The 12,901-nt window shown below is 46.1% G+C and overlaps 1 protein-coding gene across 1 annotated transcript in view; it reads left to right on the top strand.

The window, feature by feature from the left end:
• BLK (BLK proto-oncogene, Src family tyrosine kinase) overlaps positions 1 to 12,901 on the top strand; it is a 35,439-nt gene that overhangs the window by 3,725 nt on the left and 18,813 nt on the right. Inside the window, exons 2-3 of the mRNA XM_040059892.2 lie at positions 5,467 to 5,569; positions 7,885 to 7,933. Coding sequence (XP_039915826.1) covers positions 5,467 to 5,569; positions 7,885 to 7,933 — 152 coding nt within the window. The remainder of the gene's footprint in view (positions 1 to 5,466; positions 5,570 to 7,884; positions 7,934 to 12,901) is intronic.

Below are 12,901 nucleotides of genomic sequence, written 5' to 3'. Positions count from 1 at the left end.
GAAATGACAGAACCCGAGGTAACGGTGTGAAACTGAGTCCTGGAGGGTTTAGGTTGGATATCAGGGAAAGGGGTTTGGGACACTGCCCAGGCTCCCCAGGGAACGGTCACAGCCCCAAGGCTGCCAGAACTCCAGGAGTGTTTGGACAATGCTCTCAGGGATGTACAGGGTGGGATTGTTGGGAGGTCTTGGGTAGGAGCTGGATCGATGATCCTTGTGAGTTCCTTCCAACTTAGGATATTCTGTGATTCCATGATCTTCAGAAGAGCTCCTTTTGACTCATCCCTGCAGAAACACCTGATCCTGCATCCACCTCTCTGTAGCCAAAATTCCACCTCAGCTACCCCTGCAAAAGCTGCTAAAATTGCATTCTATCATTCCCCGAGGTGGGCACCCAGCCCGTTTTAGTGGTTCTGCCCATACATCTGGTCTTCCTGTGACTGGCTGCACCACAGAGCTCATTGTCCTGGTCTCTGTTGGCTTCTTCAGCTTGGCTCTTCCAGGAATATCTCCACATCAAATATTTTTTACTCGTGACCAAGCAGCATCTAAGCTGGACTCATAAAATTGTAAAATATCCTGAGCTGTAAGAGACCCATAAACATCATTGAGTCCAGCTCCTGGACCTGCACAAGACTACCCCAAGAATTCCATCATTTTGTTTCTAAAGCTGGTTTTGCTAAATTTTTTTGTGCATATAGAATCATAAAATCCCAGAATAGTTTGGGTTGGAAGAGACGTTAAAGATCATCCCCTTCTACCCCCTGCCATGGGCAGGGACACCTTCCACTATTCCAGGTTGCTCCAAACCCTGCCCAACCTGACTTTGGACACTTCCAGGGATCCAGGGCAGACACAGCTTCTCTGGGCACCCTGTGCCCGGCTCTCCCCACCCTCACAGGGTAGAATTCCATCTGTATATCAGATCTAAATTTCCCCTTTTTCAGTTAAACCCATTACTCCTTGTCCTATCAGTACATTCTCTGATGAAGAGGGATATGGACAAAAAACTTTGTGTTACCTTGAAACTTTTTTGTTCTGCTTGTTCTGCTTTGATTTTTGGTCACTTTAGAAAAAAAACAAACAAACGTGTTTTATTACTTTGGAGGCATGAGGAAAAAAGTTTCCCACCTCTTAGTTATCAAATAAACCCAGCATTTTTAGATGTGCAAAACTATAAATTCACAAAATGAAATTTACATGAGTTTCTGAGTTATTGTGCTCTCCCCAGCACTCCTTTCCATTGGAAAAAAAAAATAAAAACAGGGTGGGAGGACTACTCTGAGTGGCTTTTCTAATTTGTTTCTTCTTGTGAAGACAATTTTTAAGAGCATTAGTCAGAAGTGAAACACATTATCATGATGTACACTCAACTCAGCCACCTTTATTTGTGAAAATAACAATTTTTAACAATTGAAGAGTCCACCAGCCTTGGACTGGGAGATCAGTATCCAACAATTGTCTGCAGGACTATTTTGGGTTTTGTAAAACACCTGCTGGCCCAAGGGATGGTGGCGTTGGCTGCCAAAGGTGTTGGAGGCAACAGGGAGAGTGTGACTGGTGGGTTTTGTAGGGACTGTGAATGCCCAGAGCTGTTCTAACCCCTTCTGTGTGTGGGTGGAAGCGAGTGACCTTTGTAGGAGGCTTGACTCGCGGTGGGCTGTGTTGTTCCCCTCTCTGAGCTGCTTTTGCATGGCTGCGTCTCTGACACGTGCGTGAGGACAAAGCTGAGCCCGTGCAAGGCTGCAGAGAGGTGTTTCCAGTCTCAGCAGGGTGCAGAAAAGGCTGCAGTGTCCCCACGGGGGTGCACAGGACAAGTCAATGTCCCCACTCCTCTCAAACTGATACCTTGGGAAGGCTGACCTGGAACAGAGACTGGACAGAGCTAAGAGAAAAAAGTAGATATTTATTAAAAGGCCTTTAAGGGTGCACCTAGAGCAGCACAAGAGCCTGCCTGGGCTAGACGCGGGAAGGACTCAAAATGGTCACAAAATGGACGACCAGTCATGAGGTCTCACACTTTTATAAGTTTTGGTCCATTTATTTTTATTTGGTCCATTTGCATATTAATTTATAAGTTTTGGTTCACTTGCATATTGGGGTTTAATTGTCTAATTACAGCTTCAGGTTATGAAGTTCCATCCTTCTTGTTTCTCTCTTCAGTCAGTTGTACTTTTGGGCCTGAAAACTTCTAAGTGTTGTCCTTGGTCTCCAGCAGGGAAAGGATTTGTTTTGTTTACCCACTCTGTGAAGAGAGCTGACAAACACTTAATATGAGGCTCAGAACTGCACATCTAGGCAGGACAGAGTCTGAAAAACATGAAAGCTAAAACTTAAGGCATCAAAACACTGCCAGAGGGACTGGGATGGCCCCAAGCCCCCGGTGGGACTTGCTGAGGTTGACGTTCCTCCAGGCGTTTCCCACCAGTGCCGTCACCAAAAGAGGATTCTCGGCCCAGTGGGAGAAGTAGGACACAGTGATGATGCGGATGATTACAATTAGATTTATAGCCAATAGAATAAATATTGCCAATGAATATCTAAATAGCAGGTCCTTCATCAATGGTTATAGTGTCACCAGGTCATAGTTTCTCCTGTCGAGTCATGAGATCTCCTCACTTTCTAAACTGCTCAAAGACATCTAAGTGTGGCTCACTCCACTGAGTCTCAGATTTGGTCAACAGCCTACGACTAAAGCATTACAGTGTAAGCAAGTTCAGCTATAAATATACAGATTTTCAGTCTTTGGCTCTGCAGAATCCACAACTGCAAAGCACCTATGGAGATACTTTAGGATTTATCTCTGTATTTGACCAGAACTGAGAGCTTTTACTCACCCACCCTCATCTTTGGGCTGGATGTCCTGCAGGTGTCCCTGCCAGGATGAAGGCCCATCCAGAAGCTGCCTTCCATCTTGGAAGATCAGTTGGTCCAGTGGGTCCAATCTCCAACAGCATTTTATACCCTTTTGCAGGCCCCAAAGTAATCACAAAGGTATATTATTATTATTATTATTGTTAATAATAATAATAATTTAATTATTTATTCCATTAATTATGTGAGCACCTGGCCTTCTTATGATTGCACAAATTACATTGCCCGATACAGAGCGGAAGGGGAGAGGGAGGATATGTGTGGGAGGATATATTTGATGGCCCAAGTATCTTTCGTTGCCATCACGCATTGAGAGCAACTGAAAACCCCAAAAGAAGCCTCCATGATCTTGCAGATGGTCTGTCAATCCTCTCATAAGATCATCCTTGTGACACGACTGGCAGTCAAAGCAAATTGCTGACTCGTGCCGTGTCTCACATTCCCTAAATCTGCCGAAAATGTGGCAGTTGCATGAATTATCTCTCATTTGAGAGCAGAGTATATCAAAGATCCCAGCATTTTCCACTGAGACCATAACAAGGACAACAAATCAAGGGGGATCTTCCATCTTTCACAGCTGGTAATGAGTGATGGCTTAAACTTATCCGTCATCCAGCCTTGACTTAGAATGATACCTTGCTGTTCCCTGCATGAAAACAAAACTCCAGCCACTCCCGTGGCAAAAGCCCCCACGAACGAGAATCTGAAATCCTGGCACAAAGTTGTGAGTGGAAGAGCAGGAAAAGTTCTCCTAAAAAGTCATGTGCCATTGTACCACCAGATCTGCTAAGCAGAGCAAGTTCTGGGTGCAACCTGGAGGCTGCCAAATGAAAATGAAATTGCTGCAGGAGCTGCTCTGGTTGATTTAATAGGTGAAACTCCCTCCCCGACCATGCTGTCCGTGCCTGGAGTGGAGCTGAGGCCTGGGGACAGATGGATGGGCCATCTGTAAAGCCAGGTCATAGGAAAGCTCAGAGATGAAAAAGTTTTGCATGGGGTGAAAGCGTGTATCAGGTTATCCTGAACTATTTCGCCAAGTCCTTCTATTTTGCACACCTTATCAGTGATAACAAAAGGAAAGCAGAAGGGAGAAGACATTTTTAAAAAAACGCCTTAAAATACCATGATGGCTCCATTAGAAACCTCATTTCAGAGTCCCAGATTTTGAAATAATAGATCTGTGCTAGAAAGCAAAAAATAGTTGGTTTTACTGGAATATTTTTCCCTGTGAGTCTGGCTTGCTAAGAGCTTTTCTGAGCACACTGGTTGAGTCTGACTACCAAGACATGGTGCCAGACTGACATTTGGGGGGTGTCCCTGGACCTGAGGTCCCTGATCCTCCATGATCACTGCAGACATTGAAGTATTTTGGCAAGAATATGCGTCAATGTGTCTCTGCACAGCTAAGAGTATTCAGGGTTTGATTTTGGGGGGTTTTTGGACATGTATCCCACACTCTCCAAATCTTTTGGTTCAAAGCAGGGGTGAGGCAGGCTTTGGCACAGGATGTTGCACTTCAGCAACTCCGGCTTCATCTGCTCCTTCATTTTTGAGGCTCCAAGCAGAGGTTGGCCATTTTGGCTACCCAGACCCATTATTATCCTTGAATTCCTGACCAGAGCTGAAATTACATTTCTAGGATGAAAGTCAAACAATCCTCAAGCCCAAGTTTGGAAACCTTAATGCAGACCAGATGATGATCCACGGAAAAGGCTTGATTCATTTGTGTCTAGTGAAGTTTAAGTTGTCCAGGAGGTCTGAGATATCCATAGGGTATGGAGAAACCTAATCCATGATTTCTGGGAGAACTACACCTCACGAGGACCCAGAGCACATCAAAAAGTACCAGAGTATTGCGGGAGGATGAGACAAGCCCTAAGCCCACACTTTACAGGAAGGATGGATGCAAGCTGCACCACATCCCTTAAACTCCTTACAGTATTCCAAAGGGCCAAAGAGGTCCTGTGTCTTCCTGGACAAGCCAAGTATGAGTCTGTGCTGCTGAAAGGTGAGGAATGGCAGGACTGGTTCCGTGCAGGGCGCGGCCACATCCGCGCACTGCCCTTGCTGCGTGGGAGGGACACGAGCTGCAGAAAGCTCTGAGCAGCCTGAGGTGACTCGTTCTTGGGCCAGGGACTGTGTGACCCTCCTGAAGTCCCAGTGTGGCTGAACAGCTCAGCACAGGACTATTGATAAATCCATCTTCATCCCTCCAGCACCACCCGGCTCTGGAGCAAGTTCAGTATCACGTGGGGATCTCTGAGTTGGAGAGGGGGGTATATCCAAAGCAGTCACTGGAGCCTCCTTTTTTTGTTTCTTCTGGTGACTTATAGTGTCTGTCTGAACCTCATTTGCAAAGTGTGAAACACCGGAGTCATGTGGGAACAGAAACCATGGGGCTCACAAGGTCCAAGGTAGCAGAAGCACTGGAAACAGGATGGTTTTTGACTCCTCTCTTCACTGTCCCATCGTCCTGCATTCTGATCTTCTCCAGCATGTTCCTCATGAATGCAAAGACTGTTTTGTCCCTCCGAGCCTGCACCTTTCCCCAGGAGCAGTCTCATTAAAACCAATTTCTGCTCTTCCTTCCAGGATGGGGTTGTTTGGCAGCAAAAATCAGCTGATGCCCAATGAGAAACACACTTCTGGAGTCAACCCAAAAACCAAGGGCAAACCTCCTCCTGCCCCACCCAAGGTAAGCCTGCAGTTTTGTGTCCCTTTGGGATCCCCCCCACAGCTCTGTTGGTATCTGGAGTGATGCAGGCAATATTTAGAATCACAGAATGGCTTGGGTTGGAAAGAACCTGAAAGCCCATCCAGTTCCACCCCCTGCCATGGGCAGGGACACCTCCCACTGTCCCAGGTTGCTCCAAGCCCTGTCCAGCGTAGCCTTGGACACTTCCAGGGATCCAGGAACAGCCACAGCTTCTCTGGCTCTGGGAAACCTGCTCCTCCCAGCTGATCCCTTTTGGACATGGATGGGAAGGGCTCCGAGGAACCTCTGTGTATTTAAAACCCCTAAAATACTGTGTGTTGGTACTTTGAAATATCTTCTCATCAGCACTTTGAAACCCAGGCTGATGTTGCTGACTTGCAAGATGGGTCAGATTAAGGCTAAGATTCAAAATTGCAAACCACAATGGAAACTTCACCACTCTGAGTCCTCAACGGGTTCAGTCAGGAGGGTCTGCAGCCAGTCTGTGTGGGGGTGAGCTGAGAATCAGAAATGCTGGGCATCTGCTGCTCCCTTTGCATTCCCTCAGCCTCTGCTGGCGTGGACACAGAGCAGGAAGGAACTGGGGAAGGATTTAGGAGACCTCAAATGACAAACTTCTTCTTTAAGCTTTGTAAGTCATTTCACCTCTGTTGCTGTCCAAAGGACAAGAAGTTGTTTTGCCTTTCCTTGCCCCTGCCAGCACTGCAGCCAGCAGCCAGCACAAGAGAACTCGAGGTGCAACTCTCATGTGAAAACCATCTCGAGCCCTGGGAGAGGGGAGGAATTGTCAATCACTGCTTTTTATGACAGCTGGAGATGTTTTTCACTCCTTTACTTTCATTTCTGAGTTCTCCAATGCCTGTTCGGTCCAATTTTCATGACAGTAGATGTCAGATTGACCAAGAAGATGTTGCTCTCCTAAATTTCATTCTCTCCACCTCACCGGAGAGGAGCCACTATCAGTATAAACGCAGCATCACTGACCACCTTCTGCCATTTGTTATTTTTTGCCACAGGCACTCAGCTCTCACTTGTCAGGGGAAATCCAAATTTCTTTCGCTAAAATGAGAAATGGCAGCAGATGAGCAGCTCTCCCACACCACGCTGCTGCTAAGTTGGGGTCAAAGGGTGGTGCAGGCAGAAAACACGAGGTGTTTTTAGCTTTGTGTCTGTATTTCACCACTTTCGCACGTGTATAAAAATACCTGGTGTGGTCAAACACCCTCCATAGGCACTGCAAGACCGGTCAAGGCCAGTTGCAAACTGTTATCCCCCAAAGGAAGGTGGTTCCATCCCAGCTCTTTTGGAATGATCAATTTGCCAGTTCCAGCAGCAGGGCCAAACCAGGGGCAAAGTCAGCATTTTAAAATTGTGCCCAGATGAGCTGCAGTAACTTGTTGCTATTTAATTTCACAGTCTACAGTTTCCTCCTGAGGGACAGTGGAGGAGCAGCTGCAATCTCTGCTCCCTGTGACCAGTGCCAGCACCCAAGGGAAGGGCTGGAGCTGTGTCAGAGGAGATTTAGTCTGGATATAGGGAAAAGGTTCTTCCCTCAGAGAGTGCTGGGCACTGAGCAGGCTCCCCAGGGAATGGGCACGGCCCCAAGGCTGCCAGAGCTCCAGACGTGTTTGGACAACGCTCTGAGGCACAGGGTGGGATGGTTGGGGTCGCTGCGCAGGGCCTGGAGCTGGACCAATGATCCTTGTGGGCCCCTTCCATCTCAGGAATCAAAGAATCATTGAATCATAGAATATCCTGAGTGGATATCCACAAGGACCATCAAATATTCCAGGATATTTACAGTTGTCTGATTAATTTGCTGTTACAGTCACTGCCTCTGTTTCTTTAATGTAATCTTGAGCAAAGGATATAAAATACCCATGATCCTTGGGACAATTATGGCAGAAAATATCTCTGGTTTCCTGCTTCAAACAATCTTGCAGTCGCCATTTCTCCACTGGACCGTTCATATCTCATCCCTCACTGATCCGAAATCTGGTGTCAGTGAACATGGGTTGGATAGAGCAGGCTCCAAATGGGTGGGCAGCAGATTTCTGCCCTAACTCAGAGGGAAGCCAGGGGTTATTCCAGCTTTCTGTGAAGACAGCTATGAACACCTCATGGTAAAATGTGCTAAAGCCATCACAACGTGTGGAGCCAGGCATGGGGGCTGCTGAGTGTCTGCCGTGGTCTCTGGGCCAGGCTCCCACTCGTCTGTGAAGCTGAAATCAGTTCTTCCTGAAACACAGCAAAGCAATAAACATCTCCTTTTTTCCTTTCTATTTCTATCACAGGGGAGACAAGTTATCAACAGCCCTCATCTAAACCAAGCCTCCACACAAGGTAAGGTTCTGTTTTCTTTGCCTCTGGGGTTTTGCGGGGTGGTGGTCCCCAAATGTCAGGGTTTGAGGATGAGCCATCATGTCACAGGCGTGTGGTTTCTGCATTTGCAGCCGTGCTCAGCAGTGGGTTTATCAGAGTGGTTCAGAAAACTCAGTTTACATCACCAAGCCTTGGCAGCTGCCAATTTCCCAAACTCATCAAAGAAACCGTGAGGGAAAAGCACTCCCTCTCCTTTGGAACCAGGTGATCTTTAAGGTCGCTCCCAATCCTGTGATTCCATGGTTGGAGGAGCAAAGGGAGATCTGAGATGGGAGCTGTGTGAGATTTCTCTGCCCTGCCTGCAGCGTGACAAACCACGGATGTTTTACCCAGCCAGCTGAAAATTTCAGAAGAAATAGCAGGCATCAGAGAGCCCAGAGAGGCTACAAAGAGAAGGAGAAGAAAGGAAAGAGCATAAAATAAGGATACACAGAGCCCCTGCCTGGAGACGGGCCGCTGGCTGCATCCACCTCTGCAATTATCTGCGGGTCACAGATGGTGTTTGGAGATTATTGTCGATTAGCAGGGAGCCCTCAGCTCCCTCTGCCCAGCCTCCAACAGCAGCTCATGTGTATTTCTTGTCAAAGAAGTTCTGCAGATTAAGGACAGGGAGAGAGAGATAATTAGAAGCGGGAGGGGGGGGAAAAACAGAGGAAGTTTGGAGGAGGGCAGTTAGCAACACATGGAACTTCCTCACATGGATGAAAGGGCAGGATTAGGGGAGAGGGTGTGAGGGAAGAGAGAAGGGGGGTGGTGAATAAATGGGATGGGTGGAATGACAGTGTGAGGTCTTCTTATGTCTTGTGGATGGTGATGGAGGGTCCCTACCATGGGCCAAGCACATGAACTCCTCTAACATCAAAATATTCAAATTTGGATTTTGTTATGGAGATCAAATTTGTGGGAGGAAGATCCTCAACCACGTGAGGTGGGGTGGGGTGTGTTTTCATGGAACTCTTTTTCCAGAAACTGCATTTTCTTTTGCAGAGTTGTTTTTATGGCACATTTCCAAGTGGCCGTGCTCTCCCACCTCCCCAGCTGAGCGGGGATTGACAGTTTTTTCACAGGATTTTTATCACAGGGTTTTTATCACAGGATTTTTATCACAGGGTTTTTTCCACTCTGGTCAGAGTCAGAGCAGAAATTGTGATCAGAGAGGCAGATTTTACTTCTCCTTCATGTCCAAAGGCAGAAGTGAAAAGATGCTAAAAAATGGATTAAGTAAAATATTAACCATTTTCAACTCTCAAAATAAATTTTGTTCATTAGATTCAGTTCCAGTTCTGGAGGAATATTCACAATGACAGTCTGGAAAACTTCCTATTTTTCTCTGCCAGTGTCTGAGTTTCCTGAAATGATGGTACATCTGACTGTGCCCTGTGTGGCAAAACAGGCTGATAAGAGCCATGCAAGATATTTGAGATACCAGAGACCTTCTCCTAAGTAACAGCAATTCAAGTGAATCAAAAGAGAAAGCACAAAATCCAGGCAATCACATCATATTAAAAAAATAAATTCAGTGAGATGAATTAAATCCTGTGGGATCATTTTAAATTCAATAAGGGGAAATTGTTGGCTATGGAACCATGGCATGTAATGTAAAATCAACCTTTTCTTTTTTTCTTTTGTTTTTAATTTTATGTGGGGTTTTTTGTTTGTTGGTGGGTTTTTTTGTTTGTTTGGTTGGGTTTTTTTTGGTTTTTTCTCTCCTTATACTTTGAGATATTTTTCTTTGTTTGATTTTTTTATCTCGAGTTATTGAAATTGTCTCACACTTTTCCAGCTTTCACACCCCTGTCTCAGAAATCATTTATTTATTTATTTTTAACTAAAACCCGAATTCCTCCTGACATCATTTGTCCTCATGGAAGTAGCACAAAGGCAGGCAAGGGGTGCAGAACTCTGGATCCAATGTGGTGCACGTGGCATCACCAATCCTTTTTTTTTGCTTGGGGCGGTTCCTCCGTGGTGTGAGTCTCCCATTCATTGTAATAGCGTTCCCTGAGCAATCACAAAGTCTTTAAGGCTGGTTTTAAGTCTCTATGGAGTCAAAATTTTAATTCTGAAAACCCCCAAAGCTCCTGGCACTGCAAAGTCCTGGCCCATGGTGGGCCCAAAACCCAGGAGTCCCATGGTAGAGCTGCTGTTTGCTTGCACTGGATGGATAAGACATAGAAAATTGCTGGAATAACCCCTGCCCTTGCCCTGCCAGCTGCTCACAGCTGGATTTAAATCTCATTGATGGAAAGAGCTGGTAGTTTTGGGTGCCTGTCCTCAGGCATTTTAATCACCTGTAACAGCAAAAGGAGTCAAATTATCTGCAAGGTCATTTCTTTTGGTGACGAACCACGACGTCTTCCACATCTTCGCTTGCTTCTTGCTGAACAAAATCTGAACAGGACCAAGTTTCAGGGTGTGGAAGCTTAGCATGCTCTGAAAATTGAGGTCTTTTGTGGCATCTCAATGTTAATGCCAAAATTCTTGGTCGTTTTTATTGTCGTTGCTTGAATGTGGTTTTGAGTTTATAAGGAATGCTGTCAGAAATGCGAGTTTGAGCTGAAGTGGGAAAAGGAAGGGTTGTTTCTACTGAAAAGGCTGAGTTTTCAGTGAGAAATTAAAACTTCTCAACAAAAATGTTTACCTTGATCTGGAGCACATCTGAGGAGAAAAGGCTGAAGGAGCTTGGGGGGCTCAGTCTGGAGAAAAGGAGGCTCAGGAGGAACTTTCTGGCTCTGCACAACTCCCTGAAAACTGATTGTAGTCAGGGTTGGGCTCTTCTCCTTGGTAAAAAGTGAAAGGACATGAGGAGGTGACTTTAAGTTGCACCAGGGTAGGGTTAAATTGGATATTAAGAAAAAAAAATCACAAAAATTTTTACCAATCTTCAATACCAGTATCAATCTTCAGATCTGGCTGCCCAGACAATGGAATCACCATCCCTGGAGGGATTCAAAAGCTGCGGGAATGTGGCACTTGGGGACATGGTTTAAGGGTTGCCTGGGCAGTGCTGGGTTCATGGCTGGACTCGACGACCTTCGAGGTCTTTTCCAAGTTTAGGGTTCAGTGGTTCCAACAAGCCCATGCCAGGCTGAAACAGAAAGCTGACCCCATTTCCAGCAGCAGTAACCCACAGCTCAGTGCACCCAATGTGTCCTGCAAGCTGTCACTTACACCACGACCATCCTAAAAGGGCTCCAAGCCAATGGATGATCCTCTGGGACACCCTGGCACAGCCTCAGCCAGGCTTTGTGGCCATGAGGCGGTTGCAAAGACGTTCCATTCAGGACAAGCCAGCGGTGGGAGGAGTGGTTGAATCATTCCTGTTGAGCCACCAAACTGGCTCTCAGCCTCTGCAAACCCTGCTGGTATCAGACTTTCCTGACAGCAGCTCTGAGCCAGGATGTGTTTGGCTCCCAATCAAAGTCCCGGGGCTGGCAGCTTTATCTGCAGAGCTCCTCACGGCCCCCACGAGCCTCTCGTGGCCTGAGTGGATCAAACTGGCCAAGGCAATGTTATCCACGTGTTTCCCGTGGGGTGATGGACTCAGGGACAGGAAGAGCCCCTTTCATCATTCAACTCCTGCTGGCTTAGGCAGAGAGAGCTTTTCTTCTGGCTCATTTCAGTGTGCAGTGTTCTCAGCGCCTATTTTGGGATAAGAGGTGATAAAGTATTTTTTCAGCATACAAACCCCTTTTGTCCTTGCTGTATCCCCTCCTTTTAATTTCATTTATTTTCACTTACGTCAGTCGCTTTGAGATCAAAACTCCGTTTTCATTTTCTGGAGTACACAGCCACTCTTCTGGGCTTGAGGATATTCGCACATTTGCTCCTATTTTTCCAATCACGAGTGTGATCCCTGCATTATTTCCCTTTCAAGACGACCAGGAGGGGGTGTGTGTGTGGACACCTCGCAGGAGGAATGTGCCCCAAACCCTTTCATGCCAGAACAGACGTGTGATAACAACTTTCTCAAGGAGGCAGACAGAGTTTGGGTGCACTGCTAATTCGAGCTGCCTCAAGGGGAAGCCCCCAACCGTGCCAGCTATTTTCAGACTTCAAAGCGTTCTCCCGTGTGACTGATCATCCTTTTCCCATCCTGGGAGAGAGGCTCTGCTGGAACCTCTCATGGATCTCCGGTTTCCTTCTCAAAAGCCTGAAGGGAGCTGCTCAGGGCTCTGCTTTCCAAAGCTGCCTTTCCTCCCACGCTGACCCTTTCTCCTCGCTAACAAATTGCCATCGGAGCAGCAGCCAGCCTTGCACAGACACGAACCCCAAGCTGCCCCAGAGACACGGTTATCTTGCTGTGACAAAGGGCCAGTCTGGCTCTCTTGCTGGTGGCATTATTTGAAAAGGTCACCCAAAGACAGTGGCTTGACAGGCTGTTTTGAAAAATGCTAATAATAGGCTGTCCATCGGTTTCAGTGCATTAATTAGGCTGAGCACAAGCTGAAGCCTTGCTGCAGCACAGTTCCCATTCTTTTTCTTTTTTATTTTCTTTTTCTTTTTCTTTTTCTTTTTCTTTTTCTTTTCTTTTTCTTTTTTCTTTTTCTTTTATTTTTCTTTTTCTTTTTCTTTTTCTTTTTCTATTTTCTTTTTCTTTTTCTTTTTCTTTTCTTTTTCTTTTTTCTTTTTCTTTTTTCTTTTTCTTTTTCTTTTTTCTTTTTTCTTTTCTTTTCTTTTCTTTTTTCTTTTTCTTTCTTTTTTCTTAAAATTTTAATTTTTATTCTTCTCCTTCCCTTCTTTCCCTCCTTCTCCTTTCCCTTTCTTTTCCACCACAGTGTTTTGGCTTGATTTTTGTGATCCTGTGCATGCGCTGATTCTTCATATAAATTTTGATTTGCCCCAGAATAGCTGCTCTGTTCTGCTTCAGCAGTTCCGAGCACGCAGAGCACAGGGGAAGGGTTGCAGCCCTTCCCCGAGAGCAGCCCC

This window comes from Hirundo rustica, chromosome 3 (genome assembly GCF_015227805.2).
Source record: "Hirundo rustica isolate bHirRus1 chromosome 3, bHirRus1.pri.v3, whole genome shotgun sequence".
Lineage (NCBI taxonomy): Eukaryota > Metazoa > Chordata > Aves > Passeriformes > Hirundinidae > Hirundo > Hirundo rustica.
This window is presented reverse-complemented; position numbering and strand designations above follow the sequence as displayed.